The sequence below is a fragment of the Papio anubis genome, chromosome 5 (assembly GCF_008728515.1).
Source record: "Papio anubis isolate 15944 chromosome 5, Panubis1.0, whole genome shotgun sequence".
NCBI lineage: Eukaryota > Metazoa > Chordata > Mammalia > Primates > Cercopithecidae > Papio > Papio anubis.
Genome location: NC_044980.1, coordinates 152,952,146 through 152,970,626, shown reverse-complemented (window position 1 = coordinate 152,970,626; position 18,481 = coordinate 152,952,146). Strand labels below are relative to the sequence as shown.

Below are 18,481 nucleotides of genomic sequence, written 5' to 3'. Positions count from 1 at the left end.
GGGGCTCCACAGGAGACAGGGGCAAGATGGACTGGTCTGATGATATGAATTTCTAAGCTAGGGGGTATAGAGAAGGGAAGGAGAGTGGCTTGGGTGTGGTGATGGGGAGCAGGGGTCACCATCTTCCGCTCAGGCCGCTTGGTACAAGGGGAGAGGGACAGAAAACAGCTCCACCTAAGGGGGTTACAGTGGAAGCTCATTCTCAGAAGAGAACCAAGTTTTAGCTAGAGGGAAAATAGAAAGGGATTTTTTTTTTTTTTTTTGACAAGGTCTCACTCTGTTACCCAGTCTGGAGTGCAGTGGCATGATCATGGGTGACTGCAGCCTTGACCTTCTTGGCTCAAATCATCCTCCTACCTCAGCCTTCTGAGTAGCTTGGATTACAGGTGCACACTGCCATGCCTGGCTACATTTTTTTAAAAAAATGTGGGCCAGGGCTTAGTGGCTCACTTTCGTAATCCCAGCACTTTGGGAGGCCAAGGTGGGCGGATCACAAGGTCAGGAGATCAAGACCATCCTGGCTATCCCAGTGAAACTCCGTCTCTACTAAAAAATACAAAAAAAATTAGCCGGGCGTGGTGGTGGGCACCTGTAGTCCCAGCCACCGGAGGCTGCAGAGAATGGCATGAACCTGGGAGGCGGAGCTTGCAGTGAGCTGAGATGTAGTCCCAGCTACTCGGGAGGCTGAGGCAGGAGAATGGCATGAACCTGGGAGGCGGAGCTTGCAGTGAGCTGAGATCGTGGCACTGCACTCCAGCCTGGGCGATAGAGCAAGACTCTGTCTAAAAATAAAATAAAATTAAAATTAAAAAATTGTATAGAGACTGGGTAGTCGTATGTTGGCCCAGCCAATCTCAAACTCCTGAGCTTAAGCAATCCTGCTGCTTTAGCTTTCCAAAGTGCTGGGATTACAGGTGTGAGCCACCATGTCCAGCGGAGGAAGAGAATCATTGATGAGGTTGATGGTCTTAATTCACTGATCCACTTCTATGCCTGGCACTCAGCTGAGCACTGCGATGGAGAAGAAAAAAGTAAGATATTTCTTCCATCATGGACTTAATGCTCCACGCAAGAGACAGAGAGTAAACAATATTTTAAAAGCCAAATATGTAATCTATTGGATAGTGTTAAGGACTAGGAGAAAAAAAGAAAGCAGAGAAGGCAGATGAAAGGATCAGTAGCTGAAACTATAACAGGTGGCTGGGAAAAGCCCCCCGATAAGATGACATGGAGTAAAAACTTGAAGGATATTGGAGAGCTGGCTGTACAGATATGTGGGGCTGGGAGGAACGGCAAGTGTGGAGACCCTGAGGTGGGAGCGTGCCCAGAATGTCTGAGGACAAGCAAGAGGCCAGTGTGGTGGGAGTAGGTGGACAGGGCGGGGAGTGTGGGAGAAGATGAGGTCAGACAGGGGAACAAAGATGTAGGCAGATCACATAGGGCCCTGTAGGTATAGGCCTTTACTCTGAGCGAGATGAAGAATCATTGAGGGGTTTTGGGCAAAGGAAGGACGCGAACTGCATTTTGATGGAGTCATTCTGGTTGGGCAAAGTGGGGGGCAAAGGCAGACGTAAGGAGACTGGTTAGGGAGCTTTTGCCATTATCCAGTGGAAAGGTGGTGGCAGATTGGACCAGGGAAGTCATGGGGCCTAGTTTTAAGACCGGATGGCCAGCATGTCCTCAATAAAAGACAGCAGGCAGCATGTATGGGCACAGGTGCGGTAAGAGGAGGCAGAGATGTGGTGTGGGAACTTGTGGAAGTTCCTCTGATTTTTCCTATTTTCTTAGTGTATAAGGAAGCTAGCTGAATGTGAGGAGGGGTGAGGAAGTATTAGATGTGAGCAGGGAGAAGAGATGGCATGAAATATTCATCTTGGAGAGAGGGAGGGGAAACAGACTCTAGCAGTGGTATATACTGGGGTCCATGCATCAAACTCACCTAGAGGCTTGGTTAAAGTAGAGTGTTGGGCCCGCCCCCAGAGTATTTGATTGAGTACGTCTGACATGGGGTCTGAGAATTTGCATATCTAACAAGTTCCCAGATGATGCTGATGCCGCTGGTTCAGGGACCATCCTTAAGACCCATGAGACAAGAGAAATACAGAAGGCTTGCTCGGCCAAATAGAAAACCCATTTGTGCTTAATGATGGTGAATTCATTGGAAGGCCATCAGCGTGGCTATGTTTCTGTCCCATCACGGTCAGTGCACAGGATCTGGTGCAGAACAGGCAGCTGGATTGAACCTGGGTTGAAGGTTGGCCGAGTGGATGCTGCAAGTTATGAGAAAGTCAAGAGGGTTAAGGATAAATGCAAAGGATTGATTCCACTGATTGACTTTGGAATGGAATCTGGACAAGGCGAGAAGGGAGGAGGTGAGAGGAGGTGAGACAGCAGAGAGGAGATAAGATTCAGGGCTTCAAGGATAACTGGGGTCTGGGTCCTAGTGAAGGTGAACTGGAAAGATGGCAAGTGATAAGTGGTGAGTGGTCAAGGAGTTATTGGAGACTGTGACCGTGGATGGTGCGAGACCATCACAAGGAACGGCCGAGGTGAGGTGAAAGACAGGGATTAGAGGACAGATCAGAGTCTCAGAAGGTCCATCTATCTGTTTGGATATTGGAAACACTGAGAATTAAGACAGGAGCAGTGGGCCGGGCGCTGTGGCTCACGCCTGTAATCCCAGCAGTTTGGGAGGCTAAGGCAGGCAGATTAGTTGAGGTCAGGAGTTCGAGACTTGCCTGGCCAACATGGTGAAACAGCACCTCTACTAAAAATCCAAAAATTAGCCAGGCATGGGAGCACATGCCTGTAATCTCAGCTACTTGGGAGGCTGAGGCGGGAGAACTGCTTGAACCCAGGAGGTGGAGGTTGCAGTGAACTGAGACTGTACCACTGCACTCCAGCCTGGGTGACAGAGGGAGACTCTATCTAAAACAAACAAAAACAAAAAACAAAAAAACCAGGAGCAGTGTTAGAGAGTGACAGTGAGCCAGGAGCTAAAATCCTTAAGCAATGAGGGGTGACCTGGTAGCCAGGAGGTGCACTTTGAAGACATGAGGTTCAAAGCCTGAAGGTTTTACAGAAACAATGATGGAGAAGAGAGTGGCAGTGACAAGGGGGAGCAGAGAGGAGAGAGGAGCCCACGGCACCTTCAGGCCCATGGTTCGGAGGCAACAGGAAGTGAACACAGCCACCACTTAAGGCAGCTGAGCTCTCAAGGAGAGCCAGGGTCTGTTCCATCTGTGATTCTTGACCCAGCCACAAATTAGAAACACCCAGGAAATTTTGAGAACATGCCAATACCTGGATGCCACGATCTGAAATTGTATTTAATTGGTCTGGTGAGGAGCGTGGGCTTCAGAATGTTTTTAAGTCCTTGAGGTGATATGAATGTGCAGCCTGGGAATGAGAGTAAGAAGATCAAAAGGACCCTGTGAGTCTGGACCAGGGTCCAGAACAGAGTGGCAGGTTTCAGGAGACAGGGTCAGAACTGGGGACAATGGCCAGGCGAGGCATGAGGGTTCAAGTCTGGAGGAGCAAGGGGAGACCTGAGCTTCTATGGTAACGGGATAGGAAGAAGGCTCAGGTGCCTCACTGTGGTCTCAAGGCAGATCATAGTGATGAGGCTGTGTTGGAAAGAGGCAGGGGTGGGGGTCTCAGCAGGAGCACAGAGAGGGTGGTGGTCTCTCTCCATAACCACAGTGGTGTTGTGGAGGGCAGCGGAGGGGTGTCCTAACAACAATACCTATCTCAAAGAACGAAATGTCAACAAATTGAGTTTCAAAGATTTAATTGGCTTTTATTAGCAATTCATGAATTGGGCAGACCCTATCTGCAAAATAGAAAGGTATTCCAATGAGCTGAGCAGAGGTGGTGGGCTTTATAGGCAGAAAAAGGCTGAAGAAAGCAGAAACAAGGATCGAAAAGCAGATGGGTCATTTCCATGTTACTTTCCTTAGAGGGTTAAAGCGGAGAAGACCTCCTTATCATACTGGCTCAGGTTGATGAGCCCCTCTGGGTTGGTTGCTGTGAATCTCTTGTTTTTCAAGAAACTCTCCTGTTTCTAAGTTTAGTTTGACTACATGGCACCTAGCATGAGGGAATCCATTTGGTTTGATCTGGACTAGCATAGGGGCTCAGTCCAAAACAATGTTTTTTTGTCTCGTAAATTGTTTTTAACACCTGGACTTCTGGGGCTGTGGCTTGATTCCTAGCTTCCTCTTCCCTTTACCTCCATGTCGGATTCCTCAGCCAGGGGGTGGATTCTAGTGAGGCAGGGGAGCCTAGTGGTAAGAGTACAGACTATGGAATCAGATGATCTTGGTTCAAATCTCTGCCCCGGGCAACCTTGGATAAGTTACTCAATATTTCTGTGCATATAGTAGGGCCTAGTGTGTTGCCATTATTCATTTTTTCTTTTCTTTTCTTTTTTTTTTTTTTTTGAGACGGTCTTGCTCTGTCACCCAGGCTAGAGTGTAGTGGCACGCTCTCAGCTCACTGCAACCTCTGCCTCCTGGATTCAAGCAATTCTTCTCCCTCAGCCTCTCGAATAGTTGAGACTACAGGCACACACCACCACGCCTGGCTTTTTTTTTTTTTTTTTTTGTATTTTTAGTAGAGACAGAGTTTCACCATATTGGCCAGGCTGGTCTTGAACTCCTGAGCTCAAACGATCTTACTGCCTTGACATCCCAAAGTGCTGGGATTACAGGCTTGAGCCACCATGCCCAGCCCACCATTATTATTTACAAAACATATCCCAAATCGTCTATTTCTCTTCATCCACATTATTCCAACATCAGTCCAAGCCACCGGCATCACTTGCCTGGAGTCGTGCAGTAGCTTCCTTAACGGGTGTCCTGTTTCTACTCCCTGTCTACTCTCACTCACTCTCACGCTGCAGCCCGGGTGATATTTTGAAACTGAAGATTAATCCCTGCTCCTCCTGTGTTTAAAATCTTCCCATGACTTCTCATCCATGGCATTTAGAATAAAGTCCCACATCAATATACCTGGGTTACAGCAAAGACCCTCACAATCTGGCCTTCCTCTTCACCTCATTTCCTCAGCCACTAAATTCCAGGTTCGCTGCCCTTTCTCTCATTTAACATGCCACGCACACTCCTGCTGTGAGCCTCTGCACCAGCTGTTCCCTCTGCAGAGTATTCATCCTCTACCCGGGGCGTGGCTGGATTCCTCCTGTCACTCAGCTCTCAATGGAGGCCTTCCATGGCCCCAGTGTCAGGGGTCTCTGATCATTCACTTTGTTCACACCTGTTTTCATTCTCTGCATGGCACTTACTACTCTTTTGTATTTTCTTGTTTTTATTTGTTTACGATTTGTTCTACTTTGGATTTCCTCGGAAGCAGAGACTGAAACAAAGTTTTGGATGCAGATAGTTTATCTGGATAATGTTGCCAGAAAGCAGGGAAGGTGAGACAGGAAAAGTGCAAAGTCAATGTGAGGGTGTTACTAGCCTCTCTCCTTACTCTGGAGCTTTATCCTGCCAGGACCTCTGATGAGGGTCATACAGAATGCCGTCCAGAGTTGTTCTTCTGAAGAACAGGGGCCATATCCTCTATCGCGGACTCCCGGTCCACCTTGTTGGGGGTTGCCTCTGGGCATTAATTCCTCTCTTCTAGGTTGTGCTTGCCTGACAGCCAAACTGGTTCCAGCTACGTTGCTGCACTGGAGAAGGCTTTGGCAGCCACAGAAGAGTCAGAACTTTCACCCCCTACTGTGGCTGAACTCAGCGGTGGCCCAAATGACTGAACAACAGGCACCAGTGGTATCTGCTGCCTGCTCCATTTCTCTCAACCACTTCCTAAGTTAAGCTCTTCCTAAGTGGAAATGTGGCCGTTTCTGCTCACTGTTGTATCCCAAGAGCCTAGCACAGTGCCTGACTCAAAGTAGCTATCACTAAATATTAGTTGAATGGACTCCTTTCATCAATCCAAGGGTAGGCACTGCTGTTATCCTCATTTTCAGATGAGGAAACAAAGACTCACCCTGCTCACATAGGTGGCACTGCTGGAATATGAGTCCAGGCAATCTGACTTTAGACTTCGAGCTTTTTGTTTGTTTGTTTGTTAAAATACAAACAATCCCATAGCATGTATTGCCATCTTGTAATACCATTAGAGTAATCAAAACAATATGAATAAATGTTCATATTGGACAAAGGGTATCTAAAAGCAAACTGTATCCATTTCAACAATTTCTTACTTCATTGGTCATTTCTAGTTGGAGAAACTTTGTAGCAGAGTAATATTATGTCCTTTTAGCATGATCTGACCCACTTGTATTCTTGACTTTGTTTTAGAATAAATCTCTTCTGCATTATCTAATACAAGTTTCCTATACTCATCAAAACTAATGATACAGCCTTCTATCCGCGTATTCACTTGCTCATAGAGCCACACCTGAATCTGCGATCTGTTTTGTAAGTATCTGAAGATGAGATTGACAGCTACACCATAGCCTTCTGCACTTTCTGGCCCTGGCTGCGGTATGCCATGGTGGAATTCCACAAAGAGCACACCTACACACTGATTTCAAGCTTTTAACTCTAAGAACCTACTTTATCAGTAGCTATAGTTACTGAGGACTGTTATTAGAGTTGATCATTTAATTTATATTGGCGGTGTAATGGTTTTGAATATTTATTTTAGAGATTGCCTTGCCTATGTGACATAATGGCTTTTTCTAATTTTTTTTTTTTTTTGGTGACAGAGTCTAGCTCTGTCACCCAGGTTAGAATGCAGTGGGACAATCTCGGCTCACTGCAACCTTCACCTCCTGGATTCAAGTGATTCTTCTACCTCAGCCACCCAAGTAGCTAGAGTTACAGACGCGTGCCACCATGCCTGGCTGATTTTTGTATTTTTAGTAGAGACAGGGTTTCACCATGTTGGCCAGGCTAATCTCAAACTCCTGACCTCAGATGATCCACCTGCCTCAGCCTCCTAAAGTGTTTGGATTGCAGGCATGGGCCCCCACACCACACCTGGCATAATGGCTTTCATACTGTGTTAGGATATGATCAAGAGGATTAAGAAGAATGAAAAACTAATGTTTTAAAGGCCTTAGGAGACAGGATAAATACTTGCAACTGGCCAGGTCTGATAGAGAGTAGGAAGAGGTCCTGGGGCACGTGCATGCTCCACAGTTGGTGCCTTATAGCAGGAGTTGGCAAACTTTTTTGTAAAGGGCTGGATAGTAAATAGGCTTTCTAGGCCATAGAGTCTCTGTCTCAACTACTCACCCCTGCCACAGTAAAAGGAAAGCATCCACTGTGAATATATAAATAAACGGGTGGGGCTGTGTTCCAATCAAACTTTATTTCTAAAAACAGAGGCCAGGTCAGATTTGGCCCACAGGCTGCGGCTTGCTGACCTGTCTTTGAGGATGTAAGCTAGATCTTCTGACCTTTCAAGAGAAGATGAAAATTGGGATTTTTATGTGAAAAAATTTCCCAATTCTGAAAATACAGTATGGGCTGCCAGTCTGCTTGCTTATATTGCCTGAAATATGTGTATGCTTTTGTTCAGTAAATAGGACATAAATGTCAACAACCATAATACCCATGGCATGTGGAAAATACTGTAATTCAAAAGAGTGACAAATTCCCCTGGAACGGGCAATAATCACCAATGGCTTAATGCAGGAGATGGTGCTTAGCTGGGATTTAAAAGTTAGGTAAAGTTTTTCCATACAAAATTTACGATGTGGTAACATTCCCAGCAAAAGCAATAGTATGAGCAAAAATATCTGAGGAACCACAAATACTCATTTTGACAGGGAGCAGCAAGCAGTAAGACTGGGCAAGCAGGAAGGGAGACCAATGACTGCTGAGGGGGCTGGAGTCTGGTTTATGGACTGCTCAAAACTGCACTGTAGGGAAGCTGGCATTAGCAATGCCCATTAACAACTGGGCATAGAGCAATCAAAAACAGGGAGACTAGTTAACAGACTGTTGTACTAGGCAGTAACTATTTCTTGAAATGAGCTCTTAACTCAGAGCCAACATGCCCACTAGCTCAAAAACTAAAATCATAGGATGCCAGAGCTAGGAGGAAGCTCAGAGGTCTGACCACCTCTGCCGCCATTGACAGATGGGGAGGCTGTGACCTGGGAGACGTCACTTGCCCACGGCCACAGAGCAAGCTAGGGCAGAGGCAGGCCTGGAACCCGGTTACCATGAGCACACACACCAAGTGCCTTGGAAGCGTATACTCTTGCAAAGGGAGAAAAGGTCTGTCTGCGTGTATTCTATAGTGTAGGTCATAAAAGCCCAACACAAAATGTAAAGACAGCAGTAAAAACGTGTGTAACAAATTCAACAGACCAAGGATCGTTAGTTTTAATGCATAACTAATTCTTCCTTTAGCAAAACTCTAAAACACCAACAGAAAGATTGGTAAAGGACAGTTTGTAGAAGAAGAAATACATATGACAGATATTCACATTCAGAAAACACCAGTCTTACTGGAGAGCAAAGAAATGTGAACTACAATGATATATTCAATTTCATAATCAATTTGAGGAAACACTGATTCTAAATATATATTTATTATAGATAGATAGATAGACAGTTTTTGGTGTGTGTTTTCTTGTTTTTGTTTTTTGTTTTTGTTTTCTGGAGACCGAGTTTTGCTCTCGTTGCCCAGGTTGGAGTGCAATGGCACAATTTCAGCTCACTGCAACTTTCGCTTCCTGGGTTCAAGCAATTCTCCTGCTTCAGCCTCGTTAGTAGCAGGAATTATAGGCGCCTGCCACCACGCCTGGCTCATTTTTGTATTTTTAATAGAGACAAGGTTTCACCATGTTGGCCAGGCTGGTCTAGAACTCCTGACCTCAGGTGATCCGCCTGCCTCGACCTCCCGAAGTGCTGGTATTACAGGCATGAGCCACCGTGCCCGGCCAAGATCTTAATGATATTTTAATCGTGCTTTAACAGTGGTACAAGGAGAATGATACTTGTGTAACCAATACATTTTTTCATAGATTTCCCAACCCTTCTCCACCTGCAGCCTGAGTCCCCTCAGCTGAGCGGCTGCTACCATAATCCTTGGCTCTCGGACTTTGGGTCTTTGCAGCCCTGGAAGTTATGGAAGCCCCGCATAGAAGGTAGCTTTGTGGCATCCAGGTGGCCCCAGGAAAGCAGCGCCCTGCTGCTGGCAGTGAGGAATTTCTAGGCGCGAAGTTCCCCCAGCAGGCTTGTCTGGTCACCTTTCGCTGTACAGTCTCAGTCTCCTTCCTGTTTATTGTCTGTTGGAGGAGCGGGCTGTCAGGCTCAGGGGCTTTGAAGTTAATGGTGCCTTTTATTTCCTCCTCCTGGAGTCTGGAAAGCTCTTATCCTGTTGTTCCCTGCAGAATCCCTGCAAGGCTGGAGGGCTCCTATCACGTACCTACGCCAGGGTTCCCAAGCCAGGGCTGGGATTGCAGGCTTGTGTCACCGCACCCAGCCTCAATTTCCTCTTTCTTTTGAAGTCAAACAATCTGCCAATAGTGGGCACCAATTCTCAAGCTATAACAATCTGAGGGGATGCAGAAGGTGCTCCCACCCTGGATGCAGCACGTGCCCACCGGTCGACCACAGTCCTCATCGCTCCACAATGCTTCCTGGCACTGTGGCTGGTGTGGACACTGACTGTCAAACTCAGGCTTTTTTTTTTCCTCACAAAGAGGAATACTTCTCTCCCTCCAAGTTTCTTCCAAAGGTTGGGGAGTGGGGGAAGTTAGACCAGGAGGGCTGTAAGTCATCTTCTTGTTTATGTTGTCTTCCTGACCCTCTTATTCCCCCGGGTTTGTGTCCTCTGGGATCAAATCCCAGCCCCTCCTTTCACAGAAGGAGAAACTGAGGCCCACGGAAGGAAGGCTACTCACTCAAGTCTCACCGTGGGTTCACAGAGCTTGCTTCAGGCTCCAAAGAGCAATGTCATCAGAAGGTTCTGGCCTGCTCTGTTATTATTATGGATGACAAAATATTAGAGAGCAATTTATACTTCATGATTCTTCATGTCATACAACAGTCCTTTAAGGAAAGAGTAGTTTTCTCATTTTACTAATATGGACAAGGAGATCCAAAGAACATAAGTGGCCCATAGAGGGTCACACACTTTCTAGATCTCATTTGAAAAGTGAGGACAGTAACTCCTGACCAGTCTGAAGTCTAGGCCAGGTGATTCTCATAGGCCCCCATTAGCTCCACTATCCATGTGTCCATCGTTTGTTTATTTATGTATTTATTTATGTATTTATTTATTTATTTATTGAGACAGGGTCTTGCTCTGTTGCTCAGGCTGGACTGCAGTGGCGAGATCAGGGCTTACTGTAGCCACCATCTCTCTACCTCAACCTCCCAAGTAGCTGGTACTAACAGACTCGCACAACACCACGCCTGGCTAAATCAAAAACAAACAAAAAAAATGGTAGAAACAGGGTCTCACTACGTTTCCTGGGCTCATCTTAAGCTACTTGACTCAGGTGATCCTCCCACCTCAACCTCCCAATGTACTGGGATTCCAGACTTGAGTCACTGTGCCTGACCCATTGTTTATTATTTTGGTAAACCTATATTGACCACGTCCTTTACTGCAGGCACTGGGCTAGATGTTGGGGATACAAATACGGAAAAGAAACAAGTCTTGTCTTCAAGGAACCTGAAGTGTGTGGGGTAAATAGATGTAGGTGTGGGAGAACAGGAAGAAAGGCAATGGACAATTATTTGGGAAGTAGGGAAGCCTGCTCTCAGTGATTGCTTGGACATGTATTACAGTGCCTGGCATATGCTAAGCATGCCACAAATGATAAATTTTCTCATATTTATCAACAAAAATACATTACTAGCAAGGGGGAAAACTTTGCCACAAGGATTACTCACAAAGGGGGATGGGTGACTTCAGGTTAAAAACAGCATGGGCTGGGCGAGGTGACCCTTGCTTGTAGTCCCAGCTACCCAGGAGGCTGAGGCAGGAGGATCCCTTGTTGAGCCCAGGAGTTCCAGGCTGCAGTGAGCTATGATCATACCACTGCACTTCAGCCTGGACGACAGAGCAAAACTCCATCTCTTAAAACAAAAGAGAAAGAGAGAATATCTTTAGTAGGAAACATAAATCAATTTCTTCTGGGATGGCAGTCAGGTGGGACAGGTTGGGAGTAGTGTGAGATAGTTTGTGGACAGTTTATAGAGCTCTTTCTCAACTTGTTGTGAGTTCTTTTTAAAAATTTTTTATTGAGATATTTTTAAAATATGCTATTTAATGTCATTTTCAGTAAAGAAAAATTCAAAACTTAAAGTATTAGCATGAATTTTTATCATTTATCTTTATATTATGCAATGCCAGTTTTAAATGCAAAAATAAGAACACAACTCACATGCAAAATCACTGAAATTACACAATTTGTATTTTGTAGCTTGAACATGCATATATATTTCATTCTTTCCTTAGCGGTGAAAACACTACACAAAATTAAGTTAACTATTTTTATTTCACTCTTGATACATGCACAGCCAATCAATACTCTCTACCTCAGGCATAATACCAATGAGTAAGGAAGAGCTGAAGGAAGAGGAACTATGGGTTGCCCCATTTTTCCCTTTCTATCTATGTTGTAATACACGGTTGCCTAACACAGAAAAGTAACACCCCTAAGAAAGCATATGATAGGGTTCCCTGGTCATTCATGTTTCCTAGAATACTACTGCCTTCTGTTATGGGTTGAATGGTATATGTCCACAAAAGACAGGTTGAAGTCTTAACCCTCAATAGCTCAGAATGTGACCTTATTAGGAAGTGGTTCATTGCAGATGTCATTAGTTCAGATGAGGTCATATTGAGTAGGGTGAACCCTTAGTCCAATATGACCGGTGTCCTTGTAAGAAAACATGGCCAGGCGCGGTGGCTCAAGCCTGTAATTCCAGCACTTTGGGAGGTCAAGGTGGGTAGATCACCTGAGGTCAGGAGTTCAAGACCAGTCTGGTCAACATGGTGAAACCCTGTCTCTACTAAAAATACAAAAATTAGCCAGGCATGGTGGTGCACACCTGTAATCCCAGCTACTGGGGAGGCTGAGGCGGGGGAATTGCTTGAACCCTGGAGGCACAGGTTGCAGTGAGCTGAGATTGTGCCACTGCACTCCAGCCTGGCAACAGAGTGAGACACCGTCTCAAAAAAAAAAAAAAGAAGAAGAAGAAGAAGAAAAAGAAGAAGGCTACATGAAGAGAGAGAGAAGAAGCCTGTGTGAAGACATAGGCAGAGTTTGGAGTGCTGTAGCTATAAGCCAAGGAAGAACAAGGTACTCCAGTTGTAATCCCTGGCCAACCCCAAAAACCAGGAAGAGGAAGAAAGAATTTTTCCTTAGAGTTTTCAGAGGGAATGTGGCCCTACTGACACACTGATTTGGGACTTCTAGTACCCAGAATTGTGAAAGAAGAAAGTTCTGTTGTTTCATGCCCTCCCATTGTTGTACTTTGTTATGGCAGCCCTAGAAACTGACAACACCTTCTTTCTGTGTTCCAAAGCAACTTCTAGTTCAAATAGAAAGCATAGCCTCTCAGGTACTCCCCCCGCCCCATGCCCACTTGTACACACGATCCACTGACCTTCTGCTCCCTTTGAATGTCACCAAACTCCATGCATCACAGGTCCACTGGAATTCTGTGCTCATGAGGCATGGGGAATAGCACATGCAAACAGAGAATGGAATGGCAGACGCTTGTCTCCTCTGCTCCCTGCATGCTCCACTGTCCTGAAGGACTTCATTTACAAAACACAGGTTCAACGATAAAATTTTCTATATGCATGGAGCTGGCCCTGGGTGAGAGGTAGGTTTATTTTTCACTTATTCCGTCTGTGCCTTTTTAAATTTAAAAAAGTAATGTGGACCAGCTTTATAAATGTCCTAGGTTTTGAGTTCTGTTTGCAAAATGCTGCTTTTTTATTCTTCCTGCCTGGTTCTCAGACCTAATCTGCCGACTCATATCTCAAGAACTTGTAGTCAAGGATCATAAAGGATTTGGCAGATGTTCTCTTGACTAAGTAGAGCACACAATTAAAACTCGTTTAAAGGCATTGGATTGGTTTTTGGTTAAAGATCAAAGTGGTAATAAGGCAGATGTCTTCCGTCTGTCTCTATAAACCAAGCCAAACTTCATGCTTTTGGTCCTGAATGGAGCAGTGCAAACCATTAACACCACGAGGAAACACTATTCAAAGTATATGCCTCAACTTCCCCTGGACAGCTGAGTATTTGAGGAATTTATATGCTTGACCCTGTCAGGATATTCACTGCAGTATGGTTACATGGAAGCAAATATTCATTGCAATGTGGTTATACGGAAGCAGAAGGCTAGAAATGTATGGACATTCCCAGGCTAAATGTCCATACATTATGATGGATCCATACTATGGGACTACGGGATGCCATGCAGTTCTTTGGGCACTGCCATGAAACAACAAAACAGAAAACAGCAAGGCACACGAGGATGTGTAGAGTATGCTACCATTCATGTAAAAGGAGGAAAAGGCATGAATGTCTATGTGAATGCATAAATCACTTCCCAAGGAAACGTAAGACTCTGGTTATTGTTGGGGAGGAGGAGAACAAGGCCTGGGGACAGGGGGAGAACATGTACATTTTGCCACGTTTGAGAGTTTGTATCATATGAAAAGCAAAAGGAAAGTTCAGTGCAAACTGGGCAGTTGATAATATTACAGTGAAAATATTAGACCAATTTGTCCTCTAAGGAAGATTGAAAAGGGCAGATTTTTTTTTTTTTTAGGGATACATAAGAAAGCTGAAGATAAGTAGAATGCACTTGCTCTAAATCTGTCGTTCCCAACCTGTGAGTTTCAGAGGTTGAGGGTGGAGGGATGGTAACTGACTCATGGTAAGCACTTAATAAATGTTTAGTTTTTGAATGGCTTAATGAATACTTCTTCTTGGCTTGGTTGGGGGTGGATGGGAGAAGTGATTCCAGTTGCGTTGATACTTCCTGCTGCCCGGCACAGGAAGCCTTCTCTGCTAAAGGCACCTGTGGACTGTGACTCAGCACAAAACCATCAGTTTACTGGTGCAATGTATATTTACTCTTCAGAAATACTGAGAAAATGAGGGACTCTGGAGAATGATACACAAAGTGGTGTGGAATGACTATGCTTAGAATCTTACTGGAATAGCCCCTGGAGAAAAGCCCGAAGTTTTTGCTTTCCCTCTCAGTTATCCAAACTCCTGATAATTGATAGCTAAAGTTTAGGAAAAGGGCAGTACAAATTAGTGAATAATAAAGGCCTATCTTCTTTCAATGTACCCAGCATAGAAAGATTGGGAAAGGAATAATACTGCTATGAAAAACAAAACAAAACATCAACGCTGTTCATTGTTGTTGAATGGAGGAACCCTCTAGTACATTTTGATATGTCAGGTGATTATTTTAAAGTAACATTCACTCTTTTTTTCTGGTTATGAAATAATGCATATTTCTTGTTGAAAATCTAGAAAATACAGAAATATTAGGAAAAAAAGTAAATTAAAATGTACCATAATCCTACCACTCTGATTACACAGTTAATATTTTTGCATATGTGTGTATGCATGAATGTAGTTTAACTGGGATCGTACTCTAATCTTGTTTTGTTTTTATTCATCCCCTTAAAGACAGCTTATTCTTTCTCTTGTTTTTGTTTTCAGAGGCATCGTCTTGCTCTGTTGCCCAGGCTGGTGTGCAGTGGCACAATCATGGCTCACTGCTGCCTCAACCTTTGGTGCTCAAGTGGTTCTTCTATTTCAACTTTCCGAGCAGCTAAGACTACAGGTGTATACCACCACACCTGGCTAGCGTGTGTGTGTTTTGGGGCAGGGGGCCTTGCTATGTTGCCCAAGCTGGTCTTGAACTCCTGGCCTCATGCAATCCTCCCACCTCAGCCTCCCAATGTGCTAGGATTGCAGGCATGAGCCACCGTGCCCAGCCCAGTTTATCCTTTTTATTTAATAAATTATAAACATTTTCTCCAATTCATTTTGCATCACTTTAAAAAAGTTTTTACGAGACAAATAATTATTAAACCAGTTCCCCGTTCTAATGGTTCACTATAATGAAAAAGCATTTTTGGTGAAACACCTTTGAAATAAATCTGCTTTTTTAAAAATAATAAATTTCTAGGCCGGGCGCGGTGGCTCAAGCCTGTAATCCCAGCACTTTGGGAGGCCGAGACGGGCGGATCACGAGGTCAGGAGATCGAGACCATCCTGGCTAACACGGTGAAACCCCGTCTCTACTAAAAAATAAAAATAAATTAGCCGGGCGAGGTGGCGGGCGCCTGTAGTCCCAGCTACTCGGGAGGCTGAGGCAGGAGAATGGCGGGAACCCGGGAGGCGGAGCTTGCAGTGAGCTGAGATCCGGCCACTGCACTCCAGCCCGGGCGACAAAGCGAGACTCCGTCTCAAAAAAAAAAAAATAATAATAATAATAAATTTCTATAGGTGGAAGAGTTTGATCAAGTAACACAGTTTAAAATGTTTTGATTTATGTTGTCTAATACAGTTTAAAATGTTTTGATTTATGTTGTCTTTCAGAAAGATGGTATTAGTTTATATTCCCAACAACACTGTGTATTTACCAAAAGTCCTTAACAAAAAAGTGCCCCACTGTTTTTTTTGAAAAAAGCTTTTAATTTGTGTGCTAGGGAGTATGAGCATTTTAAAAATAATATCTATCCATATGAATTCCTTCTTTGATGGCATACCTATTCATGTCCTGCATCCATTTCTGCATGTAGGGTGTTAATGTTTTACATACCGATTTATCAGAGGTCTGGAAAGTAACATCAACCTTTTGTCACATTTGTTAAAAACATTTTCTCAAATTCATCATTTGCCTTTTTGGTAATGATAATTGATGTATCTAAATCTTGTACATTTATTCAAATATGTCTACTCACCTTGCCTTTGGGTTCTTCCTATGCCTTAATATCTAGGCCTTCCCCTCCGTATAATTCGTGTATGTTTTCTTCTTCTTCTCTTGTGATTTGCTTGTTTGTAGTTCTCTAAGTTCTTATATTTATTTTGGTGATATTTAAACAAGCCCTTAGTTTTACTTTTTTCCCCAACATAATTTATTAAATAATTTAGCCATTTATACTTGTCCCAACAAAGTGAAATGCCACATTTATCATTCAGTGAATTTTTAGGTATATTAAGTGTTCCTAGCCTTCCAGTTATTCCACTGATGCTTAATCCATCCATTCTTGTGTCAACACTACACTGTTCTAACTATAGTGTTGCAATATGCTTTAAGATTTGATAATACAGGTCTATCTCCCCAGGTTTTTGTTTGTTTGTTTATTGAGATGGAGTTTTGCTCTTGTTGCCCAAGCTGGAGTGCAATGGCACGATCTCGGCTCACTGCAACCTCCACCTCCCGGATTCAAGTGATTCTCCTGCCTCAGCCTACTGGGTAGCTGGGATTATAGGCGTGCACCACCATGCCCGGCTAATTTTTTGTATTTTTAGTAGAAACAGGGTTTCACCATGTTAGCCAGTTTTGTCTCAAACTCCTGACTGCAGGTGATCTGCTCGCCCTCGGCCTCCCAAAGTGTTGGGATTGCAAGTGTGAGCCACTATGCCCCGCCATCCCCCCTGTTTTTAAAAGATAAATTTCTTAGCTTTTCTTGCAGATATTCTCCCATTTGAATGTTAGAAAACATGTTAAATGCCCCCTCCACCAATCTATGCACAACCATTAAAATTTTATTAAATAGGGTAATTTGGGTTAAGTTGGTGTTTGTACCTCTATTCGTTCAAGCCTTATTGTGTTTCACCCTTTGTAACGTCTTAAGAGCCTGCACATTTAGTCAGTTTATGTTTAGGTATCTTACACTTTCAAAATAGTTCTTTTTGTTTGTTTGCTTTACATTAAAACTACTCTTCAAGGTCCAGTTGAAGCTTATCAAAGTTGATTTAATTTTTTCCAGGTGGGTCTTCATGTGCAGGAAAGCAGTCAGAAACTAAAGGCTCTTCAGTCGGAGTTATTTATTGAGTGTTCACTTTATACCTGGTGTAGTGATTATCCCTTTACACGCATTATCTCATTTAATTTTCAGCAGGTTGGTGCAACTTTTATTCCCATTTCACACACGAGGTTCTGAGTTTGAGGAACTTGACAAAAATCACCCAGTTGGTAGGTGGATCAAAACTATCACAAATATCAATCAGCCAAGAAGGATAGCTCAATGCTATGCCATCAGATGGCCTGACTCAAAAGAATGACTTTCCAAAAACAATCAACTGAACTAAAAAGACAATGTTTTCCATCCACCGGACCCGGCAAAAAAGCCTGGTTTTCCTCCAGCGTGAGGTGTGGAGAAATATTCGGCAGGAGCACAGTAAATACCAGTGACTCAGGCTCCTTTAGAATTAGGGACTCGTGGGTGAACAAGGGTGATTTTTCTGCAGCTTTAACAGGAATTGTCCTTTTGGAAATCTACCTCCCCATGGCAGGGCAGGTTTAAAAGACGAGGAAAACAAACAAAAAAGCAAAAACAAAACAATAACAACAACAACAACGACCAAAAAAAAAAAAAAAAACCCCAGAAAAAAAAAGAGAAACAGAAAAACAGGTGGAACCGACGTAAGGATGGCTAGAGCAGTGCGCGCGGAAGGCAGAACTTTCTGAGGGCGTCCTGCCCGCACGTTTCATGCGCGGTGCGCGCAGGTGGCGCCGCGGTCCCTTTGCTCCCCGCGCAAGTCGGCGGGGTGCCCAGAAGGCCACCACTAGCTTCAGCGAAGGTGAGAGGGAAGCTTTCCGCCGAAGCGAGGGAGGAGGGGGGGCAGGAAGCGGAGCCAGAGCTGGCAAAGAAAGGCTCCAATTCCCAGCCCCCCGCCCCGCGGGGCGCGGGGGCGCCGGCAGCGCATGCGCAAGGCCCGGCCCCCAATTCCCCCAGCGAGGGAGGGAGGCCCCCGGCGGCCGGGAGCCTGCGAGCCGCGGCGGGACCTGAGCGCACGCAGGGGCGCGGCGACGGCTGGGGCTAGCCGGGCTTCGGAGGTCGCCGTCGGGAGTGCGGGGCGCCCCGGGCGAGGGTCCAGCCGCCAGCAGGCACCAGAGGGCACCGCTGGTCCAGCACTGGGAGGGGCCCGGCGCCCGCAGCCCCCCACGCCCAGAGAGGATGCGTGAGTTTCGCCCCGGCTCGAGGGCAGGATGTGGGAGCAGGACAAAGGCTGGGCGGCGGGGGAGGAGTTGGGGACGGCGAGCCGGTGGCCGCCGCCAGAGCCCCAGCCTCGAGCGAGCTAGCGGAGTCGACAACTTTCTCTGCAACTTTTGCAAAAGGGAAGATAAAAATTCTGCAAGTTGTTGCACAGCTCCATATCGCCCTGTGTCCGGCGAGCAGAGGGGAGGGGGCACCGCAGCCTTCCCCGGACGGGAGGCGACCGCCAGCTCCTCTGAGCGGCGCAGGAGGGGGCGCCCGCCCGGACCCGGGG

The 18,481-nt window shown here is 45.3% G+C and overlaps 1 protein-coding gene and 1 pseudogene across 2 annotated transcripts in view; one reads left to right on the top strand and one right to left on the bottom strand.

The window, feature by feature from the left end:
• Nucleotides 1-6,240: 6,240 nt before the first annotated feature.
• Nucleotides 6,241-6,518, bottom strand: LOC116274981 (annotated as a pseudogene).
• Nucleotides 6,519-17,659: 11,141 nt separating this feature from the next.
• Nucleotides 17,660-18,481, top strand: part of CCNJL (cyclin J like) — a 62,111-nt gene continuing 61,289 nt past the window's right edge. The window contains exon 1 of one of the 2 annotated variants that reach the window (XM_009209504.4): nucleotides 17,660-17,791. Coding sequence is in view for 1 of the 2 variants with exons in the window: in XM_003900458.4 (XP_003900507.2) it covers nucleotides 17,916-18,172 (257 nt within the window). In the remaining variant the exon portion in view is untranslated. The other variant, XM_003900458.4, reaches the window with a different exon arrangement.